General features: G+C 42.1%; 1 protein-coding gene across 4 annotated transcripts in view; it reads left to right on the top strand.

Moving 5' to 3' along the window:
• Positions 1 to 19,501, top strand: part of KIF15 (kinesin family member 15) — a 77,347-nt gene that overhangs the window by 34,656 nt on the left and 23,190 nt on the right. For all 4 annotated transcript variants that reach the window (XM_042929043.1, XM_042929045.1, XM_042929042.1 and 1 more), the window contains exons 11-20: positions 236 to 359; positions 3,959 to 4,035; positions 4,268 to 4,477; positions 5,337 to 5,514; positions 7,632 to 7,773; positions 8,888 to 9,029; positions 15,897 to 16,094; positions 16,909 to 17,016; positions 17,443 to 17,548; positions 18,473 to 18,638. In XM_042929043.1, the coding sequence (XP_042784977.1) occupies positions 236 to 359; positions 3,959 to 4,035; positions 4,268 to 4,477; positions 5,337 to 5,514; positions 7,632 to 7,773; positions 8,888 to 9,029; positions 15,897 to 16,094; positions 16,909 to 17,016; positions 17,443 to 17,548; positions 18,473 to 18,638 (1,451 nt within the window). The remainder of the gene's footprint in view (positions 1 to 235; positions 360 to 3,958; positions 4,036 to 4,267; positions 4,478 to 5,336; positions 5,515 to 7,631; positions 7,774 to 8,887; positions 9,030 to 15,896; positions 16,095 to 16,908; positions 17,017 to 17,442; positions 17,549 to 18,472; positions 18,639 to 19,501) is intronic.

Below are 19,501 nucleotides of genomic sequence, written 5' to 3' on the forward strand. Positions count from 1 at the left end.
AGGGGGAGCATATGAGAGGGGTGGTGAGGGGGAGAGCCCCAGCCCGAAGGTACAAGGCACGGGGAGAGGAAGCCTCCTCCCCACTCCAGCACCCTGTGATCCTAGTGGCCTTGTGACTGTCGAAGCACAGTTTTGTTTGGTGTTTGTCACTCCAGATCCTACAAACAAACATGAACACAAGACTGGATGACGCAAAAGTATTCCTTTAACACTTTTTAAAAAAATTCTTGGACAGGCAGTAGTAAATGAAGACACCCAAGGAAATGTGAGCCAGCTCCAAGCTGAAGTGAAGAGGCTCAAAGAACAGCTGGCCCAGCTTACTTCAGGGCAGTTACTACCAGAGAGCTTTCTGACCAAAGGTAAGATGAACACAGTGTCCTTTATCCCGGGGAAGACCGTGTGCGGATATTAGTGGGAGAACCCTGTGACGACAGGCACAATACAATAAAGCTACCCAAACTTTTGAACAAGTCTATTTGACTCACATAGGAACACGAGACCGGCATGTCTCGGAGATACTGCAGGTTTGGTCCCAGACCATTGGGATAAATTAGCAAATACTGCAACAATGCTTGTCAAATAAATTTTTTGTTTTCCCAGTGGTGGGAAAAGTTCTGTTTACGCTACACTGTAGTCTATTAAGTATGCAGTAGCGTCCGTCTAAAAACACAATGTACATACTTGATTAAAAAATGCTTTATTGCTAAAAAATGCTAACCATCATCTGAGCTTTCAGCGAATTGTGATGGTGGAGAGTTTTTTTTTTTTTTTTTTTTTTTTTTTTTTTTTTTTTTTTTGCCGGTGGAGGGTCTTGCCTCCATGTTGACAGCTGTTGACTGATCAGGATGGTGGTCACTGAAGGTCGGGGTGGCTGTGGCATTTACTTAAAAAGAAGACAGTAGTGAAGTTTGCTGTATCTATTGGCTCTTCCATTCACGAATGATTTCTCTGCAGTGTGCCATGCCGTTTGATGGCATGTTCTACCCACAGTAGAACTCCTTTCAAAATCAGAGTCAGTCCTCTCAAACCCTGCTGCTCTTTTTATCAACGAAGTTTATGTGATACTCCAGATCCTTTGTTGTCATTTCAACGATCTCCACAGCATCTTCACCAGGAGTAGGTTCCTGCTGAAGAAACTACGTTCTTTGCTCGTCCATTAGAAGCAACTCCTCTTTGGGGGGACGGGGTGGCTCAGTCGGTTAAGCGTCTGACTCTTCGTTTCAGTTCTGGTCACAATCTAGCGGCTTCACGGGTCCGAGCCCCACATCCGGGCTCTGCGCTGGCAGTGCAAGGCCTGCTTTGGATTCTCTCTTCCTCCCTCTTTCTCTGCCCATACCCCACTCACGCTGTCTCTAACTAACTAACTAACTAACTAACTAACTAAATAAACTTAAAAAAAAAAAAAAAGAAGCAACTCCTCTTCCATTCACATTTTATCATGACATTGCAGCACTGTGGTCCCATCTTCAGGCTCCACTTATGGTTCTGGTTCTCTTGCTGTTCCCACCACACGTGCAGTTACTGCCTCCAGTGAAGTCTTGAACCCTCAAAGACATCCATGAGGGCTGGAATCCACTTCTTCCAAACTTCTGATCATGTTGGTATTTTTACCTCTTCCCATCAGTCAGGATTGTTCTTAACGGCATCTAGGATGGAGAATCCTTTCCATTCCAGAAGATTTTCAGTTGACTTTGCCCAGATACATTAGAGGAATCAGTATCAGTAACAGCTATATCCTTAGAAATGTATTTCTTAAATAGTAAGACTTAAAAGTCAGAATGACTCCTTGATCTATGGACTGCAGAATGGATGTTGCGTTAGCATGAAAACAGCATTTCATCTCATTATACATCTTCCATCAGAGCTCTTGGGTGACTAGGTGCATCGACAGTGAGCAGTAATATTTTGAAATGAATCTTTTTCTCCCTTCCCTTCCCTTCCTTCCCTCCCCTTCCCTCCATGTTTAGCACAGAGCCCAACATAGGGCTCCATCCCAGGACTCTGGGATCATGACCTGAGCCGAAATCAAGAGTTAGACGCTCAACTGACTTAGCCATCCTGAAAGGAATCTTTTTCTGAGCACTATGGCTCAACAGTGGCCTTAAAATATTCAGTAGGCCATGTCAAACAGATGTGCTGTCATCCAGGCTTTGCTGTTTTGTTTACAGAGCACAGGCCCAGTAGATTTAGCATAATTCTTTTTGTTGTTGAGTAGAAGTAAAGTTGATTTTTTTTTAGCCTAATTCTTTTTTCTTTTTAAGTTTATTTATTTATCTTAGAGAGAGAGAGAGAGTGTAAGACAGGGGCAGAGAGAGAGAATCCCAAGCAGGCTTGCACTGTTAGCATAGAGCTTGATGCAGGGCTCGAACCCATGAACTGAGAGATCACACCTGAGCCACAGTTGGACACTTAACTGAGGCACCCAGGTGCCCCTATTTATCCTAATTCTTAAGGGCCCTAGGATTTTTCAGAAGGATAAATGAGCACTGGCTTCAGCTTGTAGTCACCAGCTGCATGGCCCCTAACAAGAGAGTCAGCCTGTCTCTTGAAGCTTTAAACCAGGCATTGACTTCTCCTCTCTAGCTATGAAAGTCCTAGATGGCATCTTCTTCAATGTGGTTTCATCCACATTGAAAACCTGTTATTGGTATAACCACCTTCGTTATCTTCTGGACCACTTGCTGCAGCTTCTACAACACTTGCTGCTTCTACTTTTATGTTAGGGAGATGGCTTCTTTCCTTAAACCTCATGACCCAACCTCTGCTACCTTCAAACTTTTCTTCTGTAGCTTCCTATCCTCTCTCGGCCTTGACGGAATGGAAGAGAGTTAGGGCCTTGCTCTGGACTAGGCTTTGGCTCAAGGGAATGTTATGGCTGGTTTGATCTTCTATCTAGACCATTAAAAGTTTCTGCACATCAGCAATAACGCGGTTTTGCTTTCTTATCATTCATATATTCACTGGAGGAGCACTTTTCATTTCCTTCAAGAACTTTTCCTTCGCATTCACAACTTGGCTAACTGGTACAAGAGGCCTAGCTGCCAGCCCGTCTTGGTTTCCGGCACACCTTCCTAAATAAGTGTAATCATTTCTAGCTTTTGATTTAAAGTGACACATGCGACTTTTTTTTTTTTTTTTTTTTTTTTTTACTTGAACACTTAGAAGCTATTGTAGGGTTACTAAATGGGCCTGATTTCCATATTGTTGTGTCTCTGCGAACAGGGAGGCCTGAGGAGATGGGAAGAGACAGAAGGAGCCAGATAGTCAAGCAGTCAGAAAACACATTTATTGATTGAGTTCGCCATCTTATATGGGCATGGTTTGTGGTGCCCAAAATAATGACAGTAGTTACCTCAAAGATCACTGATCACAGATCACCATAACAAATATAGTAATAATAATGAAAATTTTTGGAATATTGCAAGAATTAACAGAATGTGAACAGAGACACGATGTGAGCAACTGCTGGCAGAAAAATGGTGCCAGCAGGCTTGTGCAGGCTCGTGCAGACCTTCAGTGTGTAAAACACGCAGCATCAACAAAGCACAGGAAAACAAAGAATGCCTGTACTTTGTAACCAGATACAGATACCATGTGTACGGAGTTCTGTGGGATGTGGTGGGGAAGGGGGAGTAGAAATAATTTTGAACAATTCTTCCCTTACAAGTGCTAAAAAGAGATATTAATAAATTTCATTTAGATCCACTTTCAAGATTCTGTCATATGTAATGTGTATTATGATTACTAAACAGGATAAGAGAAACTTATTTTTCTTCAAAGAGTCGCTAATTAGATTGGGTTAATATGAAATCTGTGATCTGGTGATGACAGTCTGATTCGTTTAGATTCACTGAGAGCCGTCAGTCAGGGGCTATTTTAGCTCAATTCTTGGTCCTAAAAGTTGAGAGATAAACATTTCTTTCCTGTTTCCTTTTCTTTCTTACTGGATCAATTACAGAGAAAGATGAGACTAATTACATGAAGTATTTCCAAGAGGCGATGTTGTTCTTTAAGAAATCCGAACAGGAAAAGAAGGTAGGAAACCGAGTCGGTATAAAGCGGATTCCAGATTTTTTAGACTTTCACTGCGTGGTACCTTTCTGAGTGAAATAAAAAGTGGCACAATTAAATAAAACAAAGGAAAGCTATGGAAAATCTAATTTTGCCTTTGAGATTAAGTGTCAAGTTAGCGTTTGTTGCTTGGTTTGTGGAAATTTAGGGAGGCCGATTTACTTTTCATGTTTAACCAAATTATGAATTTCTTAAGTCTCTGGTAGAAAAAGTTACCCAATTAGAAGACCTCACCCTCAAAAAAGAAAAATTTATTCAGTCTAATAAAATGATTGTGAAATTCCGAGAGGATCAAATAATGCGCCTGGAGAAGCTCCACAAGGAATCCCGGGGAAGTTTTCTGCCTGCAGAGCAGGATCGCTTGTTGTCGGAATTAAGGGATGAGATCCAAACCCTGCGGGAACAAGTGAGTGCATGACATTTGTAGTATTTCTAAAAAGAAAGAAGGTTTGAGGCAAATATAAGTCTGTCGCCAAATTCGCTTACGTTAATACAGTGGAAAGTGTTTTGAATGAATTCAGCTGAGGTGTGGTTGCACCTCCCCTGCCTCCATTTTCCAAGATGGCCGGCCGAAGGGGGCGGGGAGGAGCTTCGAAAAGTTGCTGTTAGGGCTTCCTCCCAGGCAAGGTGGGCAGCTGTGCTCGTCTCAATGGGCAGATTATCCTTACAGTGGGTTCCTTCCGACTTCTTGTTGCCGGTTTTCCTTTCCCTGGAGAGGATGGGTGGTTACTACAGGCACAACATTAAAAAAACGAAGAAAATCTGTTTCTGGCTTTTGTATCTTTCCGAGGCTTTTTTTAACGCATACTCAAACTAACGTGGATATTTTTACTCTTGTTCCTTTTTAACACAAAAGGCAACTTACCTTACACGCTTTACTGCTGCTCTTTTCCTGTAGTGTGTCTTGGAGGGCATTGAATTCTGGTCAAGAGAGAGTTTTCCTTATTCTTTACACTGTGTTCATGTCACCAGTCCCCACTGCATGAAGAGTTGGCCACAGTGTGCACCCTTGTACTTCTCTCCTTATGAGCCCGTGCCTGCAGGAAAATCTCGAAGCACGACCCAGGCGTGGAAAAATGGCTCTGGAGGCGATGCACATATTTAGTGTGATCACACACGCCGGTTGCTGTCCACAGTCCTTGCCATGGGCCACCGCCCCCAGCGCACGCAGCATTCCTAACGTTTCCTGATGGCTTTGCGGCAAGACTGGCCATTAAGGAGAAATGTCTGTCCATACGTAAGTCTGTCATTCTTCTGTGTCACAGATAGAGCACCACCCCAGGGTTGCAAAGTATGCTATGGAAAACCATTCCCTCCGGGAGGAGAACAGAAGATTGAGATTGTTAGAGCCTGTGAAAAGAGCCCAAGAAATGGATGCCCAGACCATTGCAGTACTAGAAAAAGCTTTCTCCGAACTATCTGGCACAGAGAAAAAGGACAAGGGTAAGAAATGATGGTTGTCTGCATGCCTTGTAGGGGCTGGGAGGCTGTTTGAAAGGGCATTTATATTGCCTCACAGGCGGGGTCTTCATTTTAGCCTCTAGACCTGGTGTGCATATACATACTTACGCTTTTATGTATCAAAAGGCATTTCCTAAAGCTTTTTTTCACAAATCACATGTAGTGAGTTATGTAGGCTGACATGTCAATGAAACATATTTCTGTTGCGTTGATAAAGACAGTTTTTATTTCTGTTTTGTTGATAAAAGATTCAGATATTACTTACAATTTTTATTAAATGAAACTTACCTGTTAGAAGTATTTGAAATTAAAAGTGCTTAACTAATCAACACGGATGAATGTTGAGTAGAGACGTTTACCTGTCCAGCTAAGGTCTGTGCATCGCGAGAGGCAGTGGAAAGTCAGGGTCCTGATCCCAGCACGGTGCTTGCAGCCTGAAGACATGGGTGCCAGTTATGTTGACCAGCATACACTGTTAGTCCCAGGTGGTTCCCGTCTATTTGTATTCTGTGAAAAGTGGCTCAGTTAGTGGGATTTGGCAACAAAGTCTGTGTTTGCCCCACTTTTTTTTTTTTTTTTTTTTTAAGTTTTATTTATTTGGAGAGAGAGGGCCCGCAAACGGGAGGGGCAGAGAGAGGGGGAGATAGAGAATCCCGAGCAGTCTCCGTGTTGCTGGCACACAGCTCGATGCATATCTCAAACTTACAGACTGTGAGATCATGACCTGAGTTGAAATCAGGAGTCAGTCGCTTAACCAACTGAGCCACCCAGGTACCCCAGTGCATTTGCCCCATTCTTAGAGTGAATATTTTTGTGGGCTTTTCTCATATTCGGTGGCAGCCTTTGTGTCATTCCAGGTTGCAATTAAGAAAACCCTAATGTTATCAGCACTCATGACGAAGCCTGTTCATTTATTAAAAAAAAAAAAAAATTTTTTTTTAACGTTTATTTATTTTTGAGACAGGGAGAGACAGAGAATGAGCTGGGAAGGGGCAGAGAGAGAGAGGGAGACACAGAATCCAAAGCAGACTCCAGGCTCTGAGCTGTCAGCACAGAGCCCGACATGGGGCTCAAATTCACAGATGGTGAGATCATGACCTGAGCCAAAGTCTGACGCTCAACCGACTGAGCCATCCAGGCGCATCCCCCACCAAATTTTTTTTTAATGTTTATTTTTTATTTTTGAGAGAGACAGAATGTGAGTGGGGGAGGGGGCAAGTGAGAGGGAGAGACAGAATCTGAAGCAGGCTGCAGGCTCTCAGCTGTCAGCACTGAGCCACCCAGGCACCCCCGTGCCCTTTTTAAATTTTCATTTTGCAAGCCTTCTTCCATTCTGTTATGACTCAATAAAAGAATAAAATTCACCGTATTTGGTTTGTAGAGAGACTGATTTTAGACGTGAAGTTAAGGTCACGGTTTTTGCTCTTTATTTCAGCTACTTTTCCCTACAATGCTCTCTAGTTTTTTCGCCATTTTGACCTCAAATAATTCCTTGACTTACATACCTTTGAAAGATACTAATGGTCATTTCTGGATCCCACCATCTTCCAAACAAGAATCATTCTCTAAATAACTTTTACATAAGTTTTCCCTCGGTGGAGCTCATTGGAACTCTCTTCAACATAATTAGTCTTCTAAACAATCCCTGAAAATATTTTCCACTTGTTAGATGATACCAAGCTCTTTCAACTTGCTGCCTTTGCTATTTGGTTCCTTTTCTGAATAATTTATTGACTGGTGATATTAGCCTTTGGCATGAATTTCTGCAGTATTCGCCCGTTGATGGTTCACCATCCAGCCGTGTGTGTGTTGTACTTCATGGCTTGCTCTTTCCCCTGATGGAAAACGTGTTGCCTTAAATACACCCCTACATCCTGTGGCTTCTCAACCTCTCAAAAATCAGTACTCTCTGACACCCTGTGTGGTGTCTTTGTCTCTTGCTGAGCTATATACAGGCTCTTGTTTTTTAGGGTCCACCTTCCAACCCATCTCTCATTTTTCCTTCTTTGCTTCAAAATTAATACCTGGCCGAGAACTTAAAAAAAAATGTACTCTGTTATTCTTGTCTTTCAAAGACCGAGTTGTTTCCTTATTACCAGGTCAACCGGGATTTTCTCCTAAAGCACCAAAGGAGCCATGTTCTTTAGTGAACACTGAGAAGTTGAAAACACAACTCCTGCAAATTCAGGCAGAGCTGAATAATTCAAAGCAAGAATATGAAGAATTCAAAGAACTAACGAGGTAAGGTGTAAATACCCATTCGTGCTTACCTATTTCAGTATCTTTTAGTGTTGAGTTGTTTTCGTGTTTAATATTGATAATTTGAGCATTTTACTTTAAATATGAATTCGCATTTAGCAACTAACGTGTGGCGTGAAGAAAAAGCTCTTTTAATATATTTTTTAAAAAAAATTTTTTTTTTTTCAACGTTTTTTATTTATTTTTGGGACAGAGAGAGACAGAGCATGAACAGGGGAGGGGCAGAGAGAGAGGGAGACACAGAATCGGAAACAGGCTCCAGGCTCCGAGCCATCAGCCCAGAGCCTGACGCGGGGCTCGAACTCATGGACCGCGAGATCGTGACCTGGCTGAAGTCGGACGCTTAACCGACTGCGCCACCCAGGCGCCCCTCTTTTAATATATTTAATGAACTAAATGATACGGATGTTTTCACTGATACACCTGTATCTGGTTACCAAATTTAAATCAGTGTTTTTATGAATGAAGTCAGGATTTTTAGAAATTATAGGTTTGTTAATATTCTTTATGCTCTTTGTGTAAAGGAAAACGAAGATGAACCACATTCATATTATAACTAAGATTAATCCTGTCCTAAAAAAAAAGAAGCGTTTATTTTAAAAATAATGTATCACGTGTGCTATCGTCATGGACTACTTGGGCTTTTGAATTGGAACTCTACCATTTACTAGTTAAATACTTTACACTGTAGTTAATTCTCATATGCTGTATTTTCCCCAACTGGAAAATGAAGGTAATAATCTAAGAATATCTCTGAGTTAGAAAACTATCAAGTTATGTGAGAGTATAAAGTGTAAAGTGTTCGGGCGCCTGGGTGGCTCAGTCGATTGAGCGTCCGACTTCGGCTCAGGTCATGGTCTCACGAACGTGAGTTCGGGCCCCGTGTTGGGCTCTGTGCTGGCAGCTCGGAGCCTGGAGCCTGCTTCAGATTCTGTGTCTCCCTCTCTGTTCCTCCCCCACTCGCACTCTTTCTTTCCATCTGTCTGTCTGTCTGTCTCTCTCAAAAATAAAGATAAAAAAAAATTTTTTTTAAGTGTAAAGTGTTTTACAAATGTATGACATTACCTAAAATACTTGACTTTTAAATATCTCTTAGGAAAAAGCAGCTAGAATTGGAGTCAGAGCTTCAGTCTTTGCAAAAAGCAAACCTTAATCTTGAAAACCTTTTGGAAGCAACAAAAGCCTGCAAGCGACAAGAAGTTTCTCAGCTGAATAAAATTCATGCCGAAACGCTTAAGGTAGGCGATCTGAAGCACTTCTTCGATCCTAAGTCAGTTTGATCTCATTTTGTTAACAGTGGAGAGAATCTGCACTGATGGTTGCCAGATACAATAGAACTCTTGCAGACGGTTAACTCCAGGGTGACTCTGGCTCCAGGGGTGGGGTGGGGTGGGGTGGGAAAGCATGTGGCATTTGAAATCAGACCTGGGTTCAAATTTTCATCTGTCACTAAACTTAGGCAGGATTTCCTAACTTCTTTAAAAAAAAATATTTCTTGGGGCGCCTGGGTGGCTCAGTCGGTTGAGCATCCGACTTCAGCTCAGGTCACGATCTCGCGGTCCGTGAGTTCGAGCCCCGCGTCAGGCTCTGGGCTGATGGCTCGGAGCCTGGAGCCTGCTTCCGATTCTGTGTCTACCTCTCTCTCTGTCCCTCCCCCATTCATGCTCTGTCTCTCTCTGTCTCAAAAATAAATAAACGTTAAAAAAAAAAATTAAAAAACCTTTAAAAAAAATATTTCTTTTAATGTTTATTTGTATTTTGAGAGACAGAGAGAGACAGAGCACAAGTTGGCGGAGGGCAGAGAGAGAGGGAGACACAGAATCCGAAGCAGGCTCTGAGCTATCAGCACAGAGATGTCTCGAACTCATGAGACATGAGATCATGAACTGAGCCGACGTCAGATGCTCAACCAACTGAGCCACCCAGGCGCCCCAGGGTTTCCTAATGTCCAAGCCTCATATTTATGATCTCCAAATTAAGGGTCAGACTAATTTGACTGTAGGTTTTTTAGAACATCACATGGGATAGTAGAGTGCCTGGCGCCTGGTGGATCTCGGCAGCTGTTGCTATAACGTACTGTGTACCCACAGCTGTTGTAGAAGAATAGACATTTTAAAGACAAAGACCCCTAAAGGATCCAGGGAACACTAATGATAATAGGAGGGCTTCTTTCCCTAAACAACCATAGCCTTCATAAAAGAAAAAAAAAAAAATGAACATCTAAGAATGCGGAGAGGAGGAGAAGCAAAAGATTAAAGAGGTGATGATGCTGATGCCACTGATTGACCTTTTGGACCAAATTCTCTGAAGGCTAAAAAAATGTTTCTTATACATCTTAAAAATAGATGTTTATGCCTACTGGTTATTTTACAAGGGATATTTTTTTGGTGTCACTTAATAGGAGACTTCTTTTAAAAGAAATTTTATTCATTCATTTGAATAGGCAGTTCACATGGCTGGAATTGTTAAAGGTACAAAGAATATATGGTGACAATCTCTCCCTGCTGTCCTTCCTGCCAACCATCCAAGGCCCTTTTTGGAAGTAGTCACTGTTACTGAGTCTTGGGTTTGGTTTCCATCCTTTAATTTTTAATTTTTTTTTTTTTTCAATTTTAATTGAATTCTAGTTTACATACAATATTATTGTTGTAGCTTCAGATGTACAACATAGTGATGTGACCATTCTATACATTGTGCAGTGCTTACCCAGTAAGTATAGTCCCCATCTGTCACCATACAGAGTTATTACAATATGATTGACTGTAATCCCTATGCAGTACATTACATCCCTTTGGCTTATTTATTTTATAACTGGGAGTTTGTAACTCTTAATCCCCTTAGGCCATCTCACCTATCTTCCCCAACCCCTTCTCCTCTGGCAACCACCATGAGTCTATTTCTGGTTTGTTTTGTTTTGTATTTAATTACTTAATTAATTTTTAATAGGGGCCCCTGGGTGGCCCAGTCAGTTAAGCGTCTGACTTCGGCTCAGGTCATGATCTCATGTCTCATGAGTTCGAAACATCTCTGTGCTGACAGTTCAGAGCCTGGAGTCTGCTTCGGATTCTGTGTCTCCCTCTCTCTCTATCCCTCCCCAACTCGCGCTGTGTGTTTGTGTCTCTCAAAAATAAATAAACATTAAAAAAAGATTTATAAAAAATTTTTTTTAATGTTTATTTTTGAGTAATCTCCACACCCACTGTGGGACTTGAACCCACAACCCCGAGATCAAGAGTCTCACAGTCTACTGACTGAGCCACGCAGACACCCCTTGTTTTGTTGTTTTAGATTCCATATTTAAGTGAAATCATATAGTATTTGTCTTTTTCTGACTTATTTCACTTAGCATGATACCCTCTATGTCCATCCATGTTGTCACCAATGGCAAGATCTCAGTCTTTTTTATGGCAGAGTAATATTCGTGTGTGTGTGTGTGTGTGTGTGTGTGTGTGTGTGTGTGTGAGAGACATCTTTATCCATTTATCTATTGATGGACACTTGGGTTGCTTGTATGTCTTGGCTATTGGAAATAATGCTGCAGAAAAGCATAGGGGTGCATATATTTTTTTCAAATTAGTGTTTCCATTTTCTTTAGGTAAATACCCAGCAGTAGAATTTTGCTGGACCTATTGTAGTTCTATTTTAACTTTTTGAGAAACCTCCATACTGTTTTTCACAGTGGCTGCACGATTTACATTCCCACCAACAGTGCAGGAGGACTTCCTTTCTCTTGTCCTTTTAATACTAGCCATTCTGACAGGTGTGAGGTGTTGATTGCTCATGGTGGTTTTGATCTGTGTTTCCCTGATGATGAGTGATTTTGAGCATTTTTTCATGTGCATGCTGCCCATCTGGATGTTTTCTTTGGAAAAATGTCTATTTGGGTCCTCTGTCCTTTTTTAATTGGATTATTTGGGGTTTTTTGGTTTTGAGTTTTATGAGTTCTTTATATATTTTAGATCTTAAACCCTTATTGAATGTCATTTGCAAGTATCTTCTGCCATTCAGTAGGTTGCCCTTTTGTTTTGTTGGTGGTTTCCTTTGCTGTGCAAAAGCCTTTTACTTTGATGTCCCACTTGCTTATTCCTTTTTTCTTATTTTACACAAATGGTAACGTATTATACATATCATTCTACACCTGGTTTTTTTTGGATTTTCCTTAGAGTGTGTCCCATGACTAAAAAGAACTTTCTCTCTGTTTTGTTTTGTTTTGTTTTTGACAGCTGCACATAAATCTGTTCTATGGTTGTATCATGATTTATTTAACCTCGAAAATGCTATTTTAAAAAATAAAGGTAGAATGTTTTTCTTTGGTCTTTAAAAATGATGGCCTTTAAATTCTGTGTAGGAGATTATTTTAAAATATTTGCAGAGGGACGCCTGGGTGGCTCATTCGGTTAAGCATCTGACTCTTGGTTATGGCTCAGGTCATGATCTCACAGTTTGTGGGTTCAGTCCTCACATCGGGCTCTACACTGACAGTGTGGAGTCTGCTTGGGATTCTCTCTCTCTTTCTGCCCCTCCCCTACTTGCACATGCTCTCTCTTTCTCTCTCAAAATAAACTAAGAAAAAAAATTCCTGGGGTGCCTGGGTGGCTCAGTCAGTTAAGTGTCTGACTCTTGATTTCGGCTCAGGTTGATGGGATTAAGCCCTGAGTTGGGCTCTGCACTGACATTATGGAACCTACTTGGGATTCTCCATCCCTCTCTCTCTCTCTCTCCCCATTCCCCACTCTCTCTCTCTCTATCAAATAAATAAATAAACATTAAAAAAATACTTGTACAACATTGCCAAATGTTTTATAATCCTGTGTTTGTAGCCCTCTACCTTGGTAGAATTCTAGAGCTTGAAGCACCATGCATGGCAGGCTAGTCCTACTTCCTCCATTTATAGCTCCGCACATAAGACTAAAGCGATAACGTTTTGCCAAGAGTAGCCCAGCCCTTCAGAGCTTTCGTTGTTGTTCGTTTTCAACTATATGAGTACTTTATGAATACGTTCTTCTTGTTTAGAAGAAACATATACATACATCTGTAAGTTTCGGTTCAAGTTCTTTTTCAGCACTATTGCCAGTCGGGTTCTAATCCAGTCCTTTATCCCCCATCCCTGGGAGTCATTTGTTATCAGTTTAGGAATCTTTTTACTTGGCAATTTTCTATGGTAAATATGCATGGACTGGGAAAATACGCCAAGTTATTTCATACATTGTTTTTTTGTTGTGCTTTGTTTTTAAAATTCATTGGAATCATCCTACATATGTTATTCTTCAGTGGACCTTTGTTAACTCTGGGTTATGCTGGGGTCATTCCACATTAACTAGTACGTAGAGCTCTACCTCATTTTACATCTAGGCTGCCATGTTTTGGACAACCCATGGCTTGTTTAGGTGTTTGCCTGGGTAGGTGTTCTTTGGGGGTGGAGTCTGTGGACGGAGTGGTCGTCTTCTGATGTCTCAGGAGTGGGGTCCTTCCCATTCAAGTGACCGCTGGGTGTCTGCACCATGTGCTCTCCCAGGAGGTCTGGGAGCCCTCACTGCCCAGCGCCAGCCCCTGGAACTGGCATTGTCTGACTCTTTAATGTTTGACAGTCTGATGGGTGAGGGATGTTCTCTTGTGAAGGTTTTAATTCTCATTTCTTTTACTTCTGTTAAAGTCTCATATCTATGATCGCTGTCCTTTTTCATGGAGGAAAAAGAAAAATAAGTCTGTTTTCCTACTAGTTGTTTTACCTTCTGATTTGTAGTTTTTAACGCGTTACTCTTTTGTGTGTCGTACGTACTACTGCCAGTGTATTCGCCGTCAAGTTGTTTGTCTTTTATCTTTGTATGTGATTCTGTTAAAAAGAACTTTTACAATTTTGATATAGCCAGGTTTATTCATCTTTCGTATTTGTGACTTATGTATTTTTTTTCTGGGTACAGTATACTTGATTGATGGTATGTGAGAAGGTAGGGCTCCCCAAGCCCCTCTCCTTTTTCAGGGGGTCTGGGATGGAAACTGTGTAGAGGTCAGGAGATTCTCAGTGTGTTGGGGATGAGTTGGGGAAAGGACTCCTCAGAAGCTGAGGGCCTCTGTCTTCCCCTTGCTCTCCTCAGGGCTGGTGGTCCAGGAGATGTTTACTCCTTGAGTGCCATGTGGACCATGAGGTCTACCACCCGGTTGCTGTAGCAAAGTTCATTGTCATACCAGGAAATGAGCTTAACAGAATGGTCATTGAGGCAATGCCAGCCCCAGCATCAAAGATGGAAGAGTGGTTGTCACTGTTAAAGTGGAGGACAAACCTGGTCCTCCCTGTAGCCCAGGATGCCCTTGAGGGGGCCCTCCAATGTCTGCTTCACCACCTTCTTGACGTCATCGTATTTGGCAGCTTTCTCCAGGCAGCGGGTCAGATCCATGGATCTGACACATTAGGAGTGGAAACATGGAGAGCCATGCCAGTGAGCTTCCTGTTCAGCTCAGGGATGGCCTTGCTTGCAGCCTTGGCAGCACCAGTAGAAGCAGGGCTGATGTTCTGGGTGGCAGTGATGGCATGGACTGTGGTCATGAGTCCCTCCATGATGCCAAAGTTTTCATGGATGACCTTGGCCAGAGGGGCCAAGCTGTTGGCGGTACAGGAGGCGTTGCTGACAATCTTGAGGGAGTTCTCATAATTCTCAGGGTTCACGCCCATCACAAACATGGGGGCATCAGCAGAAGGGGCAGAGGTGATGACCCTCTTGGCCCCACTCTTCACATGAGCCCCAGCCGTCTCTATGGTGATGAAGACCCCAGCAGACTCCACAATATATTCAGCACCGGCATCGTCCCATTTGATGTTGGTGGGATCTGGCTTCTGGAAGATGGAGATGGGCTCTCCATTGATGACAGGTTTGCAGTTCTCAGCCTTGACTGTACTATGGAGTTTGCCTTGGTTGGAATCGTACTAGAACATGTAGACCATGTAATTAAGGTCAATGAAGGGATCATTAATGGCAACAATATCCACTTAGCCAGGAGTTAAAAGCATTGCTGATGACCAAGTGCCTAATTTGGCTGAATCCGGTTACCCTGACCTTCACCATGGTATCTCGGGGACATGGCTGGCTACAGCGGAAGATGAGGCTGTCTGTCCAACGGGGAGGGGCAGAGAGCCTCTTTTATGTATTTTTAAAGGCCCAGACAGTCTCAAGATCATCAGTATAATTTTATTTTTACACTGAGATGTTTAATGCATCTGCTATTTTATTTTTGAATGGTGTGACTTAGGGATTTAACTTTTTTTTTTAATGTTCATTTTTGAAAGAGAGAGAGAGACAGAGACAGAGAGACAGAGACTGAGCCGGGGAGGGGCCAAGAGAGGGAAACACAGAATCCAAAGCACAGAGCCCAACGCAGGGCCCAAACCCACGAACCTTGAGATCATGACCTGAGCGGAAGTCGGATGCCCAACAGACTGAGCCACCCAGGCGCACCAGGGATTTAACTTTTAATAGTCCTTGTTTTTCTCACTAATTTGAACTTTCAACATAAGTCACTCTTTTTCTGTGTATTTGATGTAGGCCAGGGAAATCTTTCCAATTTGTTCTCCTTTCACTCGTCTCTTCTTGTACAATTACTCTTTGTATGAAGTTTGGAATTGGCTGATCTAGTTTCAGTTTTAAAAATCTTGGGGTGCCTGGGTGGCTCAGTCGGTTAAGCGTCCGACTTCAGCTCAGGTCACGATATCACGGTCCGTGAGTTCGAGCCCCGTGTCGGGCTCTGGGCTGATGATGGCCCAAAGCCTGGAGCCTGCTTCTGATTCTCTGTCTCCCTCTCTCTCTGACCCTCCCTCGTTCATGCTCTGTCTCTCTCTGTCTCAAAAATAAATAAACGTTAAAAAAAATATATATATATATATATTAAAAAAAAAAAAAAAGAAAAAAAATCTTAAGAGAATTTTCCTTGAGACCGCATTGAATTGATAAATTTGTTTCTACTTGGGCATTTCTCTGCTGCCTCTCGAGGATACTCTTCTTTTGATGATTAGAATTTCAATTTTATCCTTTCTGTTCACATGGTTATTACTCAGTGCTATGGCTGTGTTGTTCACGAGTGCTAATGTTGTCCATAATCACTTTTTGCCGCAGATTATAACTACACCAACCAAGGCTTATCAACTTTGGTCCCGACCAGTACCAAAACTAAGCCCCGAAGCAGGGAGCTCTGGCCCTGTGCATGCTCAGAATCCCAGCACATTAGATGATAATATCTTGAATGAGCCAGTTCCACCTGAGATGAACGAACAGGCTTTTGAGGCCATTTCTGAAGAGCTTAGAATGGTGCAGGTAATGGTTAGTTTTAGAAAAAGCAAGTAACTAGACATTCATTGAGAAACTCCCTGTATCATGTTAACTCTAATATGTAGTGTTCAGATCTGTGTGGTATTAAAATTGTATCTTGTTAAACATGGGTGTGTGAAAGCAGAAATCAGCCTGCTTTTGCTCGTTCTTTTTGTTTGCGGTATTTAGCAAGTCCCACTCTCTAGTCTCCTCAGGTTTTGGCTGTCTCCTATATGAAGAGACCAGTCTTGTCCCCAGCTTCAAGTTCCAGAACTGGTTTATATAGCACAGTACTGTATCTGCAAAGAAAATTTAAATAATTGAAAGAATCTTCTTATAGATCAAATTGCAGACAGTTTTTGATGTATTTGAAAGAACATGTGAAGTGTGTTTATCTCCGAATTCTGGTGATTTATTTTTTCAGAAAGTTTTTCTGCTGTCTGACAATACTTAGAGTGAGCCAGACTACCCTCAAATTCCAAAAGTTCGCCCTTTCCAAGGCATGGAGGCCATTCTTGTAAAGTCACTCCATGCAGCCTTGGGAAAGCTTCTTAGAAGTCTCAAGATGCTCTATGATTGATTCCATTGAATCATTTTTCCCCTTTGTGTTTCAAATTATCCGCTTTGATGGACCACAAGTGTAATTCTGAAACATAAGTCATTAGTGTAGTCTTTGGAAATTGTTTTCTAGCTCCAAACTGGCCTTTGATATCTTTGTCTATGTGAGGTTTTGAATTTTATTCTATTTTATTTTATTTAGTGGAATGTTTGCGATTTCCACTGAAAAGAATTTTTGACAACTCAAGTTTTTGTGTTGCAGGAACAAATGAGTGCCCTTCAAGTCAAGCTGGATGAGGAAGAGCATAAAAACCTGAAGCTTCAGCAGCACATTGACAAACTGGAACATCATTCTATACAAACGCGGGAGGTGAGACCCAAGAGCAGGGCCTCAGAAGATGTATGAAACAGATCCTCAAAGGAAGAGTGTTACAAGAAGAACAGGACTTTGCAAAGCCTTTGTCAAGGCTCATTTGGGTTGTATTCTTTATTGTGTTACTTCACACACTGCTCTGATAATGACACACACCGCCTAGGCTGAATTCTAGCTCACTTAGTGGACAGTGCAGATAGGGCCCTTGCTCTCGGTTCGGAACAAGGCAGGGTAGATGGCCCAGGTGCTTGCAGTGGCCCTGCCTCTTTGTTGGTCTTCCTCACTGTAGTTCGTGGGAACGGCCGACTTTCTTCTGTCAGACACCTGAAGCTAGATTTTAAAAACAGAAACAAGGTAATGATTTGGAGAGTATCTTAGCATGCCAGTATTCCCTTTTCTAATCAATTTATCTTTTTCTCAAAGCTTTTCTCGTCAGAAAGAACTGATTGGACCAGACAGCAGCAAGAGCATCTCTCACAACTGAATGTCCTTGAAAAGCAGCTTCGGGACGCTCAAACTAAGAATGAGTGTAAGTTCGAACGGCTGGGAGCTTTGTAATCTGAATACCGTGACTCAGTATCTTTTGACCTCTATGAGTAAATCTTGCCCCTATGTTGTTGGTTGTTTTGTTTTGTTTTTAATTAGATGACCAGACTTGGGTCTGCAAGGCAGTGGTAAGTAATAGTCTCATATCAGAAAGGGTGCTTTGCTTCAGGACTGGTCATAAACAAGTGATTGAACTGGTTGCTGAACCTTTTAATACTGCTTTGAAGATGAAGTGCCTTGAAATCATAAGACGAATAATATTTTGACAGTGAGAAAATAAAGAATAACTATGTATTTGTATGTGTCCATAGAGGTGGGAGTATCATTTGATTCCCAATTTTTTGCAGCTTATTTCTCCTTTCATCAAAGTGTTTGCAGCAGTTTATAATAAAGCTAAAAGGCGGCCATTATGTTTTCTTTGATCTAAAGAGTTACTTGATGTCACCTCCAATTGGAGTTTTCTTAGAAGACCAGCAGTGTTTAACCCATTTTGGAATGTTCTGGTGTATCACCAAAGGGTTTTCAATAAGTAAGATTAGGTCACTTAAAATATGTTAAATCTGTTGATTTTTTTCTCCCTTATATTAAAAGTTGCCATACACATGCCTCAGGAGAAAGTGGAACCGTCAAGTGACCTGCAGATCAGGGACAGATGTTAACCCTTTACTTTTTTTGTAGAAATATACCAAAAATCATAAACGAGGAGGAATAAAATAGAAATCTCTGTGCCCCTAGGTACCTACCACTTGGTTGGTCAACATCTTAAGATTGGTCTCTCCAACTTGTTTTTGCTGTTTGTGTGGAAATATCCATCCAACCTCTTTGTCTACTTTGTTAAAAAAAGTGTGTGTGTGTGTGTGTGTGTGAGAAGAAACCTGTTGAGGATGTATTTTGTTTTGTTTTTTAGTTTTGAAAAGTGAGGTGCATGACCTGCGAGTAGTTCTTCACTCTGCAGACAAGGAACTGTCTTCCATGAGGCTGGAGTATAGTTCGTTCAGAGAGAGTCGGGAGAAAGAGCTGAGTAGCCTCTCTGATCGACACGCGCACACGCAGCTCCAGCTGGAGAGCGTCAGGTAGAGTTGTTCTGTTATGCTGTCCCGTCGCCTGGTTGGGGCCTGCAGTCCAGGACTGCTCGCCGTGCAAGTGCTATAAACCCAACTCGAACTAGTAAACAAAAAGGTAAATTACTGGCTCACAATAACGGGGAGGCCTAGAGGGGATTTTGGTTTCAGGGGCAAACTAGACCGAGTCTCAAAAGATACTGTCAGTGCACATTTCTCTCTGTCTCTGTCTCTCTGTCTCTGTCTCTCTCAGTTCCTGCTCTGCTTCCCTCGTTACGTTGCCCTTACTCAGTCCTACTATTGAGAGCCTTCCTCTCTGTGATGGGGAACAGATCGCCTCAGACCGCTGCATATTCTCTTAGCGTAATGACCCCTGTGATGAAATCCTCTGTCCCAGAAGGCATGTATCAATCCCAGGGAAAATCTGAATTGGTTTTGCCGGAGTCCTCTGCTTACCTGCGGACCAGTCACTTCCCAGGGGTTCGAGGGGATATAGGCCCAACATAGGTGATGCACCTTTTCCAGAGGGAGAGGTATGCTCTTATTAGAAGAAGGGACAGTACAAGGTAGAACAGATCAGTAGTTGTCACTGTTGTCCACAGTAACTTGTCAGAGGCTGGCAGGAGTCAGTGCTGGTAATCTTGAAATAAAGGAATGACAGATGTAAGGGGTTTGTTTTTACTACTCTTTTCCTTGCCAATTTCAACCTTTTATAAAATCATTTTGTGTTTTGGTTGCCGTCGTATGGGTCCGTGGCAATAATTTAATAATGGACATTTGGCACGTGATACTGTGAGCATGATACATGTTGCAAAGGTTTAAATCTGCAGTTTTTACGTGTTTTCCGCACGAGGAATTAAAATAGAGGAAGAAAA

This window comes from Panthera leo, chromosome A2 (assembly GCF_018350215.1).
Source record: "Panthera leo isolate Ple1 chromosome A2, P.leo_Ple1_pat1.1, whole genome shotgun sequence".
Taxonomy (NCBI): domain Eukaryota; kingdom Metazoa; phylum Chordata; class Mammalia; order Carnivora; family Felidae; genus Panthera; species Panthera leo.